General features: G+C 60.2%; 1 protein-coding gene across 4 annotated transcripts in view; it reads right to left on the reverse strand.

The window, feature by feature from the left end:
• Positions 1-17,012, reverse strand: part of KIF19 (kinesin family member 19) — a 28,141-nt gene extending 11,129 nt beyond the window's left edge. For 2 of the 4 annotated variants that reach the window (XM_054047594.1, XM_054047590.1), the window contains exons 1-7: positions 16,532-17,012; positions 12,896-12,976; positions 4,321-4,431; positions 3,373-3,460; positions 2,850-2,986; positions 1,321-1,446; positions 608-802 (exon numbers count right to left, since the gene is read on the reverse strand). In XM_054047594.1, coding sequence (XP_053903569.1) covers positions 608-802; positions 1,321-1,446; positions 2,850-2,986; positions 3,373-3,460; positions 4,321-4,431; positions 12,896-12,976; positions 16,532-16,570 — 777 coding nt within the window. In that variant the 5' untranslated portion in view covers positions 16,571-17,012. Of the gene's footprint in view, positions 1-607; positions 803-1,320; positions 1,447-2,849; positions 2,987-3,372; positions 3,461-4,320; positions 4,432-12,895; positions 12,977-13,061; positions 13,106-13,197; positions 13,242-16,531 lie in introns of those variants that run through there. The other 2 variants (XM_054047593.1, XM_054047591.1) reach the window with 2 other exon arrangements.
• Positions 17,013-17,255: the final 243 nt, after the last annotated feature.

Here is a 17,255-nt window from a genome sequence, read left to right on the forward strand (position 1 = left end):
CACACGGGGGACGTCCGACCTAGACCAAGGTGGATGCATTTGGCAGGCCCAGCTTTCCGGGCAAGGGATGGGTTCTCTGCCCTGCCTTTCACACATTCCCTCTCTCTCCATTCAGGACATGGAGGGGCCAGCCCCACGCTGCAGAGTTGGGGGGCTCTAGCAATTGGGGGGGGAACCCCTGAACCCTCCCTTCAGCGACTGATTGTGTCAGAGCCTGTCTCCTGGCCTCAGTGACCCCCTCGCTGAGATCTGCAAACCCCAGCTTGCAGGGCAGGTCCCCAGCCCCGTCTCACAGACACAGCCAGGGGACGTGGCTCGACCGTGGCTGCACGGCCAGACTGCAGCAGCCCTGGGATTAGAACCCACCATCCTGGCTCCCGGCCCCAGCCCACGTCCCCTCAGTGCATCATGCAACTGCCACGTCCCCAGCCCAAAACGTGCTGCAGCACCCGGGCTGAGCCTCTCCACCCCACCCGAGAGTCTGCCCACATCTCTGTACGCCCACCCTCCTGTTGCCCCTCGAACCCACGGTGCAAGGAACTGTGCTCCCCCTGCACCGCCCGGCCGCTGGCACCGCCGGGCTCCCCCTGGAACCCGCTCTCCGTACCTGAGACGCCCTCTCGGAGCCAGCCAGGTCGATCATGAAGAGCCGCCCCACCCGCACCTCCTGCATGATGTTCTTGATGCGGCTCTTCTGACGGACGGTGACCTGCAGCACGGCGTGGGACCGCGACGACGTCTGGTTAGCGGCCGTGGGCTCCTGCATCCGCTGCTTGTTCCCCTTCAGCAGCAGCTGCATGACCTGTGGGGCGGCAAGGGGGCGAGAGGGAGACGGTGTGCGGGGTGAGAGAGGGGCAGAGTGGAACACGGCCGGTCGCTCTGCCACCCAGCCCCTCCAGCACCCCGCTGCCCGTGGCAGCCTCGCGTCGCCGGTGGGCACCCCTGCAGCACATCCAGCCTGTGTCCCTGAACATTCGTTCCCCTCCGTCCCCCAGCCCAGCGCGCCGGGTCAGTACACGCCCCGCCAGTGCCCAAACAGGGACCCTGGGTCCCCCCTTCGCAGGATGTCACTTCAGCACCGTGGCAGGCTGTGGTGCCACGCCAGGACAGCGCGCTGACAGGACACGGAGGAGGGGACTGCCGGGCAGGGCGCCCACGGCCAACAGCCGAACCACGGCTCGTCCAGACCCAGCTCCACTGGCCCGGCACCCAGGCATGGGGCGAGTCTCTAGGCTCCTACACTCGGGGCCAGGAGAGGCTCTGCTGGGCGGGGGAGCTGCAGGATCGAAAGTCGTACCAGGGTCTGTGCCCCACGCTCACCTCCTTGGCGTTGATGGTGGAGACTTCTGTGATCCCTGCCACCTGGATCACTCCCTTGGCGTCCTCCCGCAGCTCCAGGAAGCCCAGTGACGGGTTGAGCAGGTCCCGGATCATCTCGTTGTAGATCTAGTCGTGGTGGGAAGGCGCAAGCGAGTGGGGGTTGGCACGGGGGAAGGAGAGCGGCAGCCAAACAACCCTCCCCCCCATGCCTTTGGCCCTGGCAGGGGTGAGCCATCCTGTGCCAGCTGCAGGGGCATCACCTTGGTGCCTCCCCATGCCAGCCTCCCCACCCCACTCATCCGGGCTGCAGCAGATCACCAGGGAACCCAATGCACCCTCCACAGTCAGCCTGCCTTCACTCCCCATCAGCCCTGGCTGCCTGGTTCTTGGGATCAAGCCCTGCCACGCTGAGGCCCACAATGGGGCCAGCGTGGGACATGCCGAGGAGGGGCCTCACCTTCCCACAAGCTGAGGGCACCCCCTCCTTGGGGGGGACCAGGCAGAGCGCCAGGCGGCAGCCGGGAAATGCAGCTGATATGCAGGGAAGGGTCAGGACACTGATAGCAGCTGGCGAGTGCTGCGTGTGAGCTCCCGTGCCCACCAGCGTCTGCACCCAGGCACGCTGGGCACCGCTGGCTGATGGCTTAGAGGCTCCAGGGCCCCGGGCCTGGGCCTGGCTCCCAACCCCCCACACTACTAGGGATGAATCGCTCAGAGAAGGAACAGGAGCGTCCTCTGCTCCTTGGCACCTGTGAGCTCCCCCAGACCAGGCGTCTGCTCCCCACCCTGCCCCGTAGCAGCCCTGGCATGAGGCTCCAGGAGCAGGCACGCTGCCCTCAGCCCTGCCCCTCTGGACCAGGCTGGCGGCAGGACTGGGCTGGGTCCTGGCTGCATGAGGGAGCTGGGCGTGCCCCCGGTCCCTGCCCAGGCCCCGCTCCTGGATATTTATCCTCTCGGCCCCCCGGCCCGGTTGCCTGGCTCCCAGGGAGTCTTTGTGGGTGGTTCCTCCCCGGCAGCCTGGCTGCGTGTGTCAATATTGTACTAGCCCGTGCAGGCAGCGAGCTGGCGGCGGAGTCCCCATGCGTTACCATGGCGATTATCTGCCCGCTGGGCACCGAGCGGGTGCTCGCTGGACCACAAAGCCGGGCGACTGAGATGGGCAGGGGAGGCGGGGCGACCCCGGGGGCTCCGCGTCAGCTGGGGGAAGGGGAAGCCAAGTCCCCGCAGTCCCTGGCACCTCCCAGATCATACACACGAATGCACATTACACACCCCACCCGCCTGTCTGTACGCACGCGTGCACACACACTATGCAGACACTGTGTATGAGCACCACACACACAACACAATACACCCTGTATGAGCACCACACATACACACACACACAATATACAGACACAACTTGTATGAGCACCATACACACACAACCCATCTGTCCATACACAAACACACTATACAACACACCCTGTATGAGCACCACACACACCATACACACACAACCCGCCTGTCCTTACACACTCGGGCCTTACCTCGAGGTAGGACATGGACACCTCGTACTCCATGTCATCGCTGGTCTCCTCAATGGCTCTGAACAGGTCGTGGAGGGTGCGTGCATAGATGCCAGGCTCATGGTCTGTGCCCAGCATGGTGTATGTCTTCCCACAGCCTGGGGGGGTGGCAGGAAGGCAGTCTGGGCTCTCTGCGGGGCAGGGAACTCCGCGGGTCCATGCTGGGCGGGGTGGGGACGGGGCATTCCCTGCGGGTCCGTGCCGGGAGGGGAGGGGACCCAGCCACCCGTGGCTCGCAGGCATCCCCTGTGGACATCTGCTTCATGCTGCCCCCTCCCCTTTGTGGCTCTGAGCCGACTCCTTAGCAGTGCCAGGGCTGGGGTCCTGCAGGCCCTGGGTCCCTCCCAGACCCTGCCCTCCCGCCACCCCGGTGGCGAGGCTGAAACACCGCCATCCTGGCCAGAGGAGCGGATGGCGACTGGCCCGTTCGGCTCCCTGCCTCGGCCCCTGCGGGCGAGCGTTCCCAGCGCCGCGCGGCCCTTACCGGTGGGGCCGTAGGCGAAGACGGTGGCGTTGTACCCAGAGATGACGCCTTCGATCAGGCCCTTGGTGGTGGCGCGATAGACCATCTCCTGCAGCCAGAGAGCGCGGGAGGGTGACAGGCCCCGGGCAGGGAGGCGGCGCAGACAGACATGTCAGGATACACCCCCCTGCCCTCCCCGTGTCCTGTCACCTCCCCCCTCCACAACACCAAGGCAATTACCTTGGACCAACCCCCCTCAACTGAAAATGTGGGGTGCGCGTGTACCATCCAGCCTCCCCCCGGGTCCCAGGCCCCTCCCCAGCCGCTTTTACTGACCTTTCCCCTGCTCTACTCACCCACCTGCATGCAGCCACCCCCGGTGTGCTGGGACAGACCCAGTGCGCAGAGACAGAGCTCAGACCCTCCTGTGCCCCATGCCTTGGCTCCTGCCACCCAAGGTGCAGGAGAATCACCACTAATGGGGGGCAGTATAGGGCTGCTGACACACAGCTGGGCAGCTCTGATTCCATCCACTAGATGAGTTCCAATCCCCTTCCCCGCCACCCAGGGCCAACGAGGGGCTCAGAAACCTGCTGAAGGGCTGGTCTCTGGGCATTGGAGGAGGGGGGATGCACGGTACCCCCCCCAACACGCTCTCCCTGCCCCCCCTTGTCTTGGCTGTCAGAAGGGAGCGGGGGGGCATTTGATGGGGGCAGCCTCTCCGGTGTCAGCATAGTGTGGAAATTAACATGAAATGGAGCTGCTGAAACCAGACCTGGCCTGGCCTGGTCCAGCCCCGCTGCCCGGCCGCTGTGTCGCACAGATGGGGAGGGGGCAGGGCGGGGGCAGAGGATTCTGGGATAGCAAGGCCCCCCCACTAAGGGCCCCCCTAATCCTGCAGACTCGGGGCTGGGTGGCCCATACGAAGGGTTTGGAGCCCGGCAGGATTCCCAGGGCCCAGCTCCTCACCTGAGTTGCCGTGAAGTCGAAGGCCACGTCGAAGACATAGGATTTCTCGCGGGAGCGGTTGGCTCGCAGGATGTCCTCGGGGTCCTCCATGGGGTCCATGAGCACCACCACCTGCCGGGATACCGGGTGCCAGGGGTCAGCGGGGTGTGGCCACGTGCCAGCCTCCTTTCCTGGGCATCTCTGGGATCAGGCCTGCCTGCCCCACACGCTGCGACCCGCACTCTCCTTGGGAAGCCGCGTGTCCCGGTGCAGCAGTCGGGGGGACGAGGGATGGTGAGAGGCTGGCACCTGGGCTGCGGCATGCGCTGGGCTGTCATGCACCTTCTACAACAGGATGGCAGCGAAATGAACCTCCTCTGGGTCTCTGGGACAGCCCCCGGCTTGCTCCACTGACCAGGCTGGGCAAAGACCATCTCCCAGGGGGGCCGGCTGGGGCAGGGGGCCATTCCGCTCTGCGACGGGTAAGCAGCTCCTTGTGATTCCGGGATTGCACATCCTGGAGAGCCCCTGACCCAAGAGACTCCCCAACAGGGGAGACACCCCGAGGCCGCACACCAGGGGGAGGGGCCAGCTGGGGGCGCAGGCACTTGGTGCCAGCTGGCAGCTACGTGGCCTGGGAAGTGGTGCTGCCCCAATCTGGGGTCAGTCCAAATGGTTTGTTTCCATATTGGCCATGTTTTAATGTTACATTTGGTTTATATATATAAAAAACACAGTCACTTTCCAAATGAAACGTCCATTTGAAAACAAACCCTGGCAAAGCAGGACGTGTCGCTTTGGTCAACGCTTCTCCCCCCACATTTTCCAAAATGAATTTTTTGTCAAAACAGACACGAGTTTGAAAAAAGAAACTGGTTTAGTCAAAAAGGTGTTTTCCGAGTGGGGATCTGTTCCGCTGACCGTTCCCCAGCCAGCTTCACTGCTGACATCAGGGGAGCGCCACGTGACAGCCGGCTCCATCGCGCCCTCCGAGATGGCTGGGTTCCCGGCTCTGTCATGCCCCCCGCCCTGGCATGGCTCCATCACCCCCTGCCCTGGTTCAGCTCCCAGCTCCGCCATGCCTCCCGCCCTGGCATGGCTCCCAGCTCCAGCATGCCTCCTGCCCTGGCATGGCTCCATCACACCTCCCACCCCGGCATGACTCACGGCTCCATCGCCCCTCCCCTCCCCACCTTAGCACAACTCCCAGCTCCATGGTGCCTCCCGCCCTGGTACAACTCCTGTCTCCATCTTGCCCCCGCCCTGGCATGGCTCCTGCCCTTCCCTCTCTCAGTCTCTGTTTGCTGCTACCCTCCCCTGGGGGCTCAGGGTTTGCAGCCTTTTAATAACTGACCTGATTCAGAGATGTGAGACGGGCTGGCCCCTGGGGGCTCGGCTGGCAATTAGACGGCGCTAACCTGGAGCTCAGCTGCACTCCGGGGAGATCTCTGCAGGCATGTACGGGGTACGGATTGTCTAGCAGGGACCGACCTCTGCTTTGGCCTCTCCTCCCAGCAGGGACAAATGGAGAAGGTAGATCCAGAAGGAGACGGTCTCCGCGCTCCCCAGGGAACGCTAGCCAGAGACCTCCCTGCTGCCGAATGGGGGTCACCCGAGAACTGGGCCTGCAGGTTAATGTCACTGCTGCTCTCTCAGGGGAGCTAGGAGATCAGGTTTGCCGGAGTGGCCTTTATTTAAAGATTATCTGGGTCTCGGGTGTCGGCTGGGGAGACACTGCTACAGATGGGTGGTGGAGCCGAGTCAGGGCCCTGGAGCAGCAGCTCCGCTTTCCAGATGGCAGCATGCAGAGGAGAACAAGGGCGGGGACTGTGGGGGGCTGTGGGTCCCCAGCAGAGCTGGGGCCGGAGGGTGCGAGGTCAGGACTGAGAGGCAACAGCAAGGGGCAGAGCGGGGCTCCCTGGTCCAGCACGAGCCACACAGAATCCAGAGGCGAGTGCCAGGGACTGCGGGCTCTGTGCGTTACCCAGCGTTCCTCACCCACCCAGCCCCCGCCAGGGAAACATTTATCCTCCTTTGTCCTCCTGTGAGCTCTGCTGCCCCCGGCTCCTGCTCCCGGGCGCGGCCCAGGGCTGCGGCGGAGAGGACAGGCCCATACTCGCTGCTGGGACATCCCTCCCCATTCACAAGGCACCTGGCTGTTTGCTGAGGCCCCACGGGAGGAGATAAGCCGTTCTTCAGGAAGGCGGAGGCTGGCTCTGGAGGGGGTGGCTTAGGGGGCCTGGCTGTGCCTGGGTCCGTTGTGGGGAGCCCAGCGAGGCAGATTGCCCAGAGCACTGAAATAAGGAGGAAATGCAGGGGGATGGGATGGAGGGATCCAGGGATCCCCGATGGCTCTAGATCCAGGGATCCACTCCACTTGCATGCACCACACCAGTGGCAGCTGGGAAAAGCTGGAGGCCAAGGGTCCAGGCGAGTCCAGTGGCTATCACCCCAGGTCCAGCTCCGGGGGCGGTTCCCCTGGAAATGCCGCCGCACCCCCGAGTGCTGCCGCCTGGCATCAGGTTCCTCTTTGAACGGGTGGGAACGAGGCTCGGGTTGGGTTTCAGAGAAGGAGAGAACAAAACTGTCCTCAGAGCCTCTTGGCCAGGGCTCAGCGTAATCTGATCAGCAGCCACCAGCCCGGCCAGGCGAGGCACATGAGCGCAGCAGGGAAGGGGCCTGGCCAAGGGACCACCAGCCTGGCATCCCACCCCGTCGCCATCCCAGGCAGACGGCAGAGCTCCCCAGTGTTGGGGCAGGATGTTTCAGAGGAAGCCATAAGCCCCCAGCAAACACCCCCAGCTCTGCAGTGCTGCACAGGGGATGGCCCTGGAACCCCAGCAGCTGATCTGATGGTGCCCTCAAGCTGTCACTAGCATGCTCACCTCCATCCTGGCATATGCCTGGGCTAGTCACAGAAATGTACAACCCCTAGCTCTTCTCCGGCGCTTTCCATCAGTTGATCTCAATGCACCTTACAAAGGAGGCCGATATTTCAGGCCATTTTACAGATGGAATCTGAGGCACAAAGAGATGCAATGACGTGCCCAGGGTCACCCAGTGGGCGGGTGGTCAAAATGGGATTAGAACTCAGTTCGGTGCTCTAGCCACTAAAGCCTCCCTCAGCTTCCAGCATATCCTGCTGCAGCAAGTTCCAGGGGTTAACAACCTTCTGCACATAAAGTAAGCGCATACATACAGCGAGTCCCAGGCACTAACGAGCCCCGGCTCATTCTTACAAAGGGCTTGCTGTATCCATGCTAAGACTGTTGTCAAGGCAACCAAGAGATGGCAGCAGAAGCTACAGGGGTCTTGCGAGTACATCCCCCTCTGAGGTGTGGGGGATGGCCCGTCAAGCTCACAAGCTGGCGGGAGACAGTACATGTGCCTGAGGTTGCGAGGGCTAAAATGCTTCAGGCCAGATTTCCAGCTGGCATCAGCCAGGGTCTCCAGCAGGCTGACGGAGCTGCCCCGCCTGACCCCCGCTGAGGTGCCGTCCCCTCCAGACTGACTCCTGCGGGGACAGCGGTGGGAAATGCAGGAGGCTGAGGGACAGGGCAGATCGGGCGGTGGACGGGCTGCGGTGAGGATGTTCGCCCTGTGCTGGCTGCCAGGCCTGGGCGAGCCAGTACTGCCGGGACAGCGGCACAGGAGGGATGGGCTGCTCTCCCGTTGTGCCTCCTGAATCGGGGCATTGTTCCCGGGGCCAGGGCCGGCCCTTAACGAGCGCTTTGTGCACGGTGCCAAGAGAATCCAACTGTCCTCCCCTGCGCCAATCCGGGCTTTGATCGCAGTCCTCTGCGGCCCAGCGACACACAAAAGTGGCTCTGTGCCGCGCAGGCCGCCCCGGGCAGCGCCAGCAAGGTGCCCTCCACAGGGGGGACAAGCAGGGAGCACTCCCCACACACTCTGGCAGCAACACAGCGGGAGGCACTCTCGCTGCCCCCACCAGGGAGTCGGGGTGGGGAGCTTTTCACGCTGGCCGGGGGTGCTCTCCCTGACTCTCCCCCTTGGCCATGCTACATCAGGGAGGGAAGGGCTGGATCCACCAGACCACCTGACCCATAGATGCTCCGTCCCCACCAGTCCTTGGCCCCTCCACGGACACTTCCTCCAGCCCCTTCCCCCCAACGAGGATACGGGGGAGGGCACACAGCCAGCGCAGCACTGCCCCCTTCCCCCGCCTCCCACTGCCTTCTCCCCGTCTCCCATTTCAATGCAGATTTTGACCTTTCCCGAGTGCCGGGCTGGCAGGCTGGTGTCTGTGTGTGTAACCCTACCCCGGGGGGAGCGGGGTAGCGTCACTCCACCCCACCTGCCCTACTTCCAGCCTGGCCAGCATCTCCTAGGTGAGAAACAGAGTGCCCCCCCCCACCGGGCTGTGGACATCCCCCTGCCCCAGAGCCACTTACTGGGGTGCCAGGTCACCAGATAGGGGTTAACATCACTCCCCCCGCCCCACCCCCTGGCATTCCTTCTATCGCAAGGACTTCTAGGGCTCCTGTAGTGTCCCGCTCTGCTTTGGTATTGTAGGGTCTCCCATAAGGACAGAGCTACGCACACTGGTTTGTTATTGTAGGGTCTCCCATAAGGGCAGAGCTACACCCACTGATTTGGTATTGTAGGGTCTCCCATAAGGGCAGGGTTACACATGCTGGTTTGTTATTGTAGGGTCTCCCATAAGGGCAGGGCTACACCCGCTGGTTTGTTATTGTAGGGTCTCCCAGGGTGGTGGGCACTGGTTTTTGTTATTAAAATCCACGTTTGTATTATAAATACAAAGAGGAGAAAGAAGTCCTGCTACCCGCCCCCTGCCCTCCAGCACAGGGCAGCGACAGGGCCCCGCACGCTGGCGCCCCAACAGAATGGGTTCAAGCAGGAACTAGCAAGGGCAGAGCTGGGCAGGACAGATCCCTGACACCATGGGGACGGCGGGGGCAGGATCAGACAGGCTGCAAGGAAACCCCCGTAGCCCCCATGCCCAGGTGCTGGGATCAGGAGAGATCCTGTCCAGGCCCCCAGGCCCTGGCATCCCTGGTCGCCCCAGATCCTGATGTGGCAGCTGGGTTTGTCTCCAGAAGTTCCATTGCTTGGAGCCAGCGTTGACCCCCCCGTCCTCCGGCCTGCGCACAGTCGTTGCCACGGCGACTAGGTGCTCCGATAAACCATGCCAGTGCACGTCTGAGATAGCATTGTCCCCTGGCCGGAGCGGGGCCCACGCCGGCCCCTGTGCACCCGGGGGAGGGTGCACATGCTAGCCAAGGCAACCCAGAGAAGCAGCTTGCGTCTGACCTCCCCCCCCCCCCCCACAGGAGTGGCCAACACCCCCCACTCTCATCCCCCGCACGGCGCGGGCAGAGCCACGGGCATAGGATGGCTGCTTCCCCTGGCCTGGCCTTTGTTCTCGGTTTTACCAGGGGAAGAAAATCAGCCAAAGAGGCCCAGAAGGGGAGGCTGTGGATTTGGCATCCCGGCGAAGCAGGGGCGGGCACTCCTTGGAGGTCAGTGGGGGGCACTTTTTCCTCCTGGCTAGTGAACTCGGTTGTGCTGGCACCTCAATCCCAGACCCGTCGCAGCCCCCTCCTATCCCAGGCCTGGGCTCCCCCCACAACACCCTGGGACGTAGGGCCTTAACATGTCAGGTCACCTCTGTTCTCACTTGCAGCAGCCCCTGCTGGGGGCTAGACAACTTGCCAATCAGCTCTGGGGCTGTCTAGGACAGACCCCACCCTTGTCCTGCCTGGTGCGCCGTGCGTGTGTGAACAGACTGTGCAGAGGAGACCACATGTGAGAGCCGGAGTGCTTGTGCAATAGGGAGCCATCCTGCCATGCCCTGGGAGCTGGAGGAGGAGAGGGCTTGGGGATGTGCCTACCCGCTGTTGCTGCAAAGAAGGGAACGAAGGAAGGGGAAAAGAAAGGCAGGAATCCTAGAGGGAAAGATGGGCCTGGGGATGGCACGAGAACATGACAGGGAACACGTTCCTCCCAGCACAGCCCCAAGGCACCCGCCATCTGCCCGATTCTTATCTGACACCCAGGGCCTGGGTAAGGCCGAGGGCGCCGGCTGCCAGAGCCTCGTGATTACAGCAGGGCCACAGGAAGTGTCTAGCCCTTGTGAAAACATGGGGAGCCTGAGGCAGTCGCTTAGAGTGGGGACGGCCCCTGCATCTCCGTGGGGAATTACCTCTAAAACCTGCTGGTCTGGAGCCTGCCAACCTACCCCGCAAGCTGTGTAACCGCCCCTTCCCTGTCCCCATGGTCCGGGCATCAGCCAGGCCCTCCCTCGGGAGTTCGGAAATGTCCCATTGCAGCCTTTTTGGAACAAAGCATTTCACGCTGCAAAAGACCTTTTCCTTCAGAAACGGGTTACAGAAGGGAATCCAACAGTGCGCTTTTGAAACAACGCCAAAAGCCAAACAAAATGGTGCTATTTTGACAAACCCAAATGTTTCAATTGCCCCCAGAGGAATTTCCCTTCACCGAGGCTTTGGGGATTTGGGAGGTTTTGCTCCGTTACAGAGCGAAGGCAGACGTCGAAATCCCCAAATCCTTTGTGAAACAGAACGTCCGTTGTCCCCTGCTGGCTCTGACAGACAGCCCCCTCTCCCCCCACAATCCGGCAGCACCTCGAAGGGGGCCTGGTCTGCCCAGCTCCCCACCTGGTCAGCCCTGGGCCCAGCCGCAGCTCTGCTTCCAGCCCAGCCAGTTACCATCTGCCTGGAGAGTCCCCTAACGCCGCGCTCAGCCCAGGTAAACACAGATGGTAGAGACAGCGCGGAGCTCACGGCCGCCTGCTCTTCCCGTAATTGCTCGAGGGGAGGAAAAATATCCTGCTAATAAACGCAGCTTAATTTCCTCCTGATATGAGGCCGCACTGGGGCTGGCGAGCGGTGACCTGGCCCCAGTGCTTAGAGCTGGGTCGATAATGGAACGGCGCGAGGGGAAGCCGAAGGGTCAGACAGCGCCAGGGGAGTTGGGAAAGGTTGATAGGCCCAGACCCTCAGCCAAGGGCCAGATCTGGGGAGTTTGTTCCAAGGGTTTCTTACACTAAAGAGCAGCTTCAGTGCCATGAGCAACCCTCCATTAACAAACCAGCGCGGGCAGGCCTGGGGCTCACGCGCCACCTACGACAACAGACCAGCAGGGGCAACCTGGTGTTTCTGATGAACCCTACAACAACAAACCAGAGAATACCTGGTCTCCTAAAGCAACGGATGGGCTACCCAGAGCTATCGCCTAAGGTCACGCAAGGCTCAAGAAGGGGGAAAGGAAGACGCAGCGGTTAACCTTTTCTCATCCGGCTCCCCGCCACTCCCCTCACTCATTGAAGGTAGGGATTGATTCTGGGGCCGGGTTCTGTTTCCCTCCCTTTCAGCATTTAGTTTTGGCTATGCCAATGCCCGGTAGCTTCTGGGGGTGGGCGGCTGATCTGAATTGTGACTGATCAGGGTGAGCGATCGACTCCTCACTGACCCCATCACGAGACATTTTCCTTTATCATTTGCATCCTGCATTCCCACGCGGCGTGAAATACACCCCACCCCTCCAACAACCTGCAGTGCTGGGCGTGGCACGAACACATTGTGAGAGACAGGCCAGGCCCCCAAGAGCTCACGCACTAACCAGACAACGGTGCGCTCAAGGAAAGATAACAGCCTCACTTTCACAGATGGGGAATCGGGCCCCCATCTCCAGAATCCCAGCCCAGTGCCTCATCCACGCTGCCGCCCTGCCACCCATGCCCCTGCTCGGCGAGCTGCGGAGAGCACGCGCAGGAATTGAGACAGGCTGCAGCTGACAACCGGGAGCAGGAATTGTAATGCTCCAAGGCAATTTGCCACGTCGGGGGGAGGGTCCCCAGGGTGCGTTTAAAAATGCTTCTTCTTGGGAGGGGGTTTTACTGGCTGGTTTGGATTTTAAAGGAAAGCCAGAATGACCCCTAATTAAAGCCAGTGGCCCCTATGGGGTGGGGGGCTGCTGGAGTGCTGGGCAGCCCAGCCGTATTCAGATGCCCAGCAGGTGCGCTCTTTGTGGGCACATGGGCCCAGGGGGTACAATTCTACCTGGACTTCTCTAGCACCTTGGGAAGCAGGTGATTCAATGCAAAACTAGCAACACAGGAAACCGAGTGGACCGGCATGAAAACACCTTGCTCTCTGCTTTTTAAAGGGCATCGAGAAAAAGAGCTCCTGGGAGATTTTGCTTGTTGCATCCCCGTCTCCCATCACAACCCTTAGCAAGAGAGAGACTGCCAAGTATCCTCCATTCACACCTAATGCGGGAAAGGGCAGCGCGAGCTTCCTCCGTACGCTGCTCTGCCAATGCACCTCATTCTTAGCTTGCAGGCCCCTCCTTGCTAGCCCAACTCTGCCAATGCCCCTCCATCCTGACCCGCAGCCCCCCAGCCACACCATCTTTTAGGTTCATTTCTCTTTAGACTGGACACCGCGGGCTTTGACGAAATGCACCAAAATCACAGCCACTTACTCTGACCTGAGGTAGGATTTGAACTTGGATCTGCCAGGGCGATGTCCCCGACACACGGTGCCAGCAAGCCCCCCCGCTCGCCCACCTGCCCTGAATGCTCCTGCCCTACCTGTTCATCCACTTTATGAGCTATGAGAGTAGCTCCTTCCTCCAGCTCCACCATGCTGATCGGCCGGATCCGAAGGGCCACCTGGAAGAGAGCGAAGAGAGGGTGAGAGATGCAGGCAGGGAACGGAGCCGGTGGAGGGAAGGCAGAAGAGACGGGGAATCGGCACCTGCACGTGAGCCATGGTGCCACCTGGCACGGAGAGTCTCTGAAAGTTCCTAGCACTTAGGAAGCCGGCTGAGTGCGAGCCGCCCACCTGGCGCAGCGACTTCGCTGCGATGTCCAGTCCCCACCCCACGCCTCACCTGAGGCATCGCCTCTCTAGCGAGGCAGCGCAGAGGCCCTGGCGCGCCCTCCCCGATGGCCACGCATGCAGCAATTGCAGCTTTTTCCTGGAAGAAAGAAAACACCGCTGGGAGCAGATCAGCGGCTCCGGCTGCACACACCAGCCCTGTCGCGAGTTTAAAGGGACAGCTTCAGCCAGTCTGTCCACAGAGGGGCTTTTCCCTCCCTCTCACCCTGAGCTCTTCACTGCCTGGCCAGCCGCCGGAAGGGCTGGGCTGCAAAACGCTTATCAAATCCATCAATTAGCGAAGCTCCCCATAGCTGTTTGATCCATCAGCCCAAGGTGCAAAAAAGTTTGGTCTGAGAGAGCTAAGGTGCTGACGGCTAGTGATTCCTGGTGCAGCCGTGCAAACCAGACGGGGCAGCCGTGTCCAGACCAGCTCCCCAGACACTGTGGCATCGGTTCCCTCCTTCGCCTCATTCACCCCGTGTGTGTTTCACAGCTGAGCGGGTCCCCTGCGTGTCTGGGGGAGAGTCTCTCTAACGGTCACGTTCCCTATAAAGGGACCAGGAACTTGGGAAGAGGCCGAGTCCCACCCAGAAAGTCCAAAGCCAAGTGGGGTCAGTTCCGGGCCCCCACTCATCACCGGTGCTAATGGGGGTGAGGCCTGGGCACTGAGGAGGGGAGAAGCCCTATATTTGGGAGGGGGTCAATTCAAGTACTAGTGGGTGTCTGAGCCCTGGAAGTGCCCGCAATGTGCCAGGTGCTGTCTGTAAGCCAGGACACAGCGCCACGATCTTCATCACCCAGTGGCAACACACCCGGATTTGTAACCTTTTGTATCCTTCATGTTGAAACGGTCCCAATGAACATTACGTTGTTAAAGATAAAGATGCAATAAAACCCAACTTAGCTTTCAAGTTTGAGCCCCTAGGGCGGTCACAGAACATTTCGGTGATAGAGAACCACTAGGAACGAGCCAACCAAACTTTATTTAAAAAAATGATCCGTGAAGCAAACAGGTATCGATTTCCACATACATAATGCTACAGTTATACGCCCACTCAGAAATGAAATAGTCTATCAAGGGGGTCAGTCCCCTGACAACAGCGTGAAGTACAGTCTTAGAATCCCAGAGCCTCACCGGATCCTTTGGATGTTAATTGGCGCTCACTTGCAATTTAGCAAAACTGCTCCGTTTCTACTCCATGATACTACTCATTCATATGAATCTGTCCTTTACCCTCATTCTGTCTCCACCACTGCACTTTATCTAGGTGAACAGCTGCATCAGCGTCCTTCCCACACTGCCAGCACCGAAGCATTTCAATAAAACATTCAAGATTCTCAACAACACTGCTTAGAAACCTCGCGTGAACAACTCACAACCCAGGAACCCAACCCTGGGGCCCGGCCTTGCTAACTTGTACCTTTCCAGAATGCTCTGCTTCCAACTTACCTTCAACTCTCTTGCGCGAGCAACTCCAATTTCCCAGACTCCTCTGCACTTTGGCTGAGTTAGTCTCCGTCCCTACCGTCTACTTATCTCTTATCCCAAAGCACCCGATAGGCTCCCCGCTGTAAAACTGGCAGAACCCATCCCGCGGCGGAAGCTTGGTGAGTAGCTAGAGCCACTACTCATTTGTAGCAAATACTGCATCCCCGGACCTGTGTGATACCCCCACACCAGGCCTAGCTTCCTAGCGAAGTCCAAGCTGAGTTGGGCACTTAAACATCATCTATGTTAATGAAGCACGAGTGTGTGAGCACGATCGGTGGGCCGTGGCGCTGACCAGAATCTCTTGCATGAACAGATCAAGAAATAGCATCTTTCCAGCCACTGACGCACATCGGCACACGTGGGATTGTGTGGGGAGCGTCTCCTGAGCCCTGCTATGAGGGCAGCACCACAACTCTGCAGTGCAAACGGACCCGAGGGTTATTGACACTGACACGCTTACACAGAGACACTCCAACACAACCCTCCAATGGAGGCTGCCTCTCCCCACAACATATGAACCAAGACGGGGCTGGGGAGGCGGAGAGGGGCTGGTCATAAGAGCACGGAGATAAAAGTCCAGCCATATCATTATGCACTTTGGGAGATTACACTCCAGGGCATGTGCACCTACACACACACGATGCAGCATCCAGTGCACACTTTACAACGTGCACTGCTTGGCCTCAGATCCCACAAGCGCCCCCAAAGGGAGTTGAGGACACTCTGGGTTCTTATTGTTCCTCTTACATTCTTTGCTCTGCAGTATCTTTCTCCTTCTGTTCTGAAAAACAGGAAACCTGGAGAGGCGCTGGGATTTTTTAGAAGACAGTTTTACTGCTCTCCAGTAAACAGTTCCTTTAAAAATACTGGCATCATCCTTTGGTTTGTGTGTGTGTGTAATGCTGCTGCAATTCATGACGGCAAACTGCAGGAGGACAAAGGCTGCAAAATCCAGTCCTAGGAGGCTATAGCAAGTACTCACAAACAAATATATATTGGTATAGTACACACACACTCGTGCGCACGCACACACACACTCGTGCGCACGCACACACACACACACTCGTGCGCACGCACACACACACACACTCGTGCGCACGCACACACACACACACAGTCGTGCACACACCAACTAGATTAGCCACATACACACATTATTTTGCATATACGTGCACACCACCACCACGCTTACACAGTGGAGGTCTGTAGCACCGAGCATCTCTGATCACACTGTGCGGCTTTATTCCAGGTGTGTAAGAGCTCCAGAGGGATACACACACACATACACACACACACACACACACACACGTGTCAATCGACGCATTGGTCTATACACCTGGATGTTACCCAGGTATGCACACACCCTTTCCCCAGCTCACTGTGTACAGCAGCGGTAGCGTTTCAATCAACAAAGGCACAATTACTACAGTTCCCAGAGAACCTGCCCAGCCAGGAACGAGCGTGGGGACAGAGGCCTGGCTGCAGCCCAGTCATTACATACAAATGCAGCTAGAGACACTTACAGGGGCATTTCCGGACTGAGCAGGGGGCAAGGGAAGACAAGTGACTAGCGCCCACCTTCCCACCCCCATCCGCTGAGGCCAACATCCAAACTCCAGCTTTGCCTCCCGTTCTGACCAGCCACCCAGCCCTTTTCACCCTGCCGGACAGGACGCGAGCATCATTAACCAGCATGTACTAGGTAGGCAGCGCGGAGGGGAATTCCCCACTCTCCCCGGGTTCCCTTGGTGTGCCCGCCGGGCATCACTGGGCACAGTGGGCAGCCAGTCCCTGCCAGCCCTACTCCCCCCCGCCCTGAGTGCTAATCAAGTGACAGAAAAGAAGAACTTACCGTGAGTTGCTGGTCTCTGGACTCCTTCACCTCCTTCATGATCCTGGCAGGTGCACAGAGGGGCTAGAGGGGCGGGCCAGCAGCTGGCACAGGCATGGCTCTCCGGCCCCGCAACCGCCACTTCCCCCTCCACAGCCCTGTCACTTACATCAACTGTTTCCTAAACAACCTGAGACTTCAGCTAATCCTCCCAGAGACAAAGGGGCGGGGGGGACCGCCAGCCCTGCCTGCCCCTTTCCCATCCACGGGCTCAGGGCCTTTTGTCCTCTCCGCCCCCCTGGAGGCTACAGAGCCACGAAGGGCTGGGGTGCAGCATTCCTGCTCCCTTCGGGGAGCTCTGCCTCTCTCTCCAGCTGACTGGGCTGTGCTCAGGAGGGCCAGCCCAGCTCTGCCTTGCTGCTTTCGCTGCCTGCGGGATCTCGCCAGGTCCCCTGGAGATCTTTAAACTGTACACAACAACCGCAGCGCAGCCGGCTCCTGGTGACACAGGAGCACACAAGCGGCTGGGCTGGGCTCTGCTGTGCTCAGTCGCCCTCTGGCGGCAAGTATAGGGGTGTGTGTGTGTGTGTTTTGTGTGTGTGTGTGCGTGCCCTGCAGCTTTGCCACAGGGGAGCTGGGCGTGGTGTGTGTGCGCGCGCCCTGCAGCTCTGCCACAGGGGAGCTGGTGTGGTGGGTGTGTGTGTGTGCCCTGCAGCTGTGCCACAGGGAGCTGGGCGTGGTGTGT

The sequence above is a fragment of the Malaclemys terrapin genome, chromosome 13 (genome assembly GCF_027887155.1).
Source record: "Malaclemys terrapin pileata isolate rMalTer1 chromosome 13, rMalTer1.hap1, whole genome shotgun sequence".
Taxonomy (NCBI): Eukaryota; Metazoa; Chordata; order Testudines; family Emydidae; genus Malaclemys; species Malaclemys terrapin.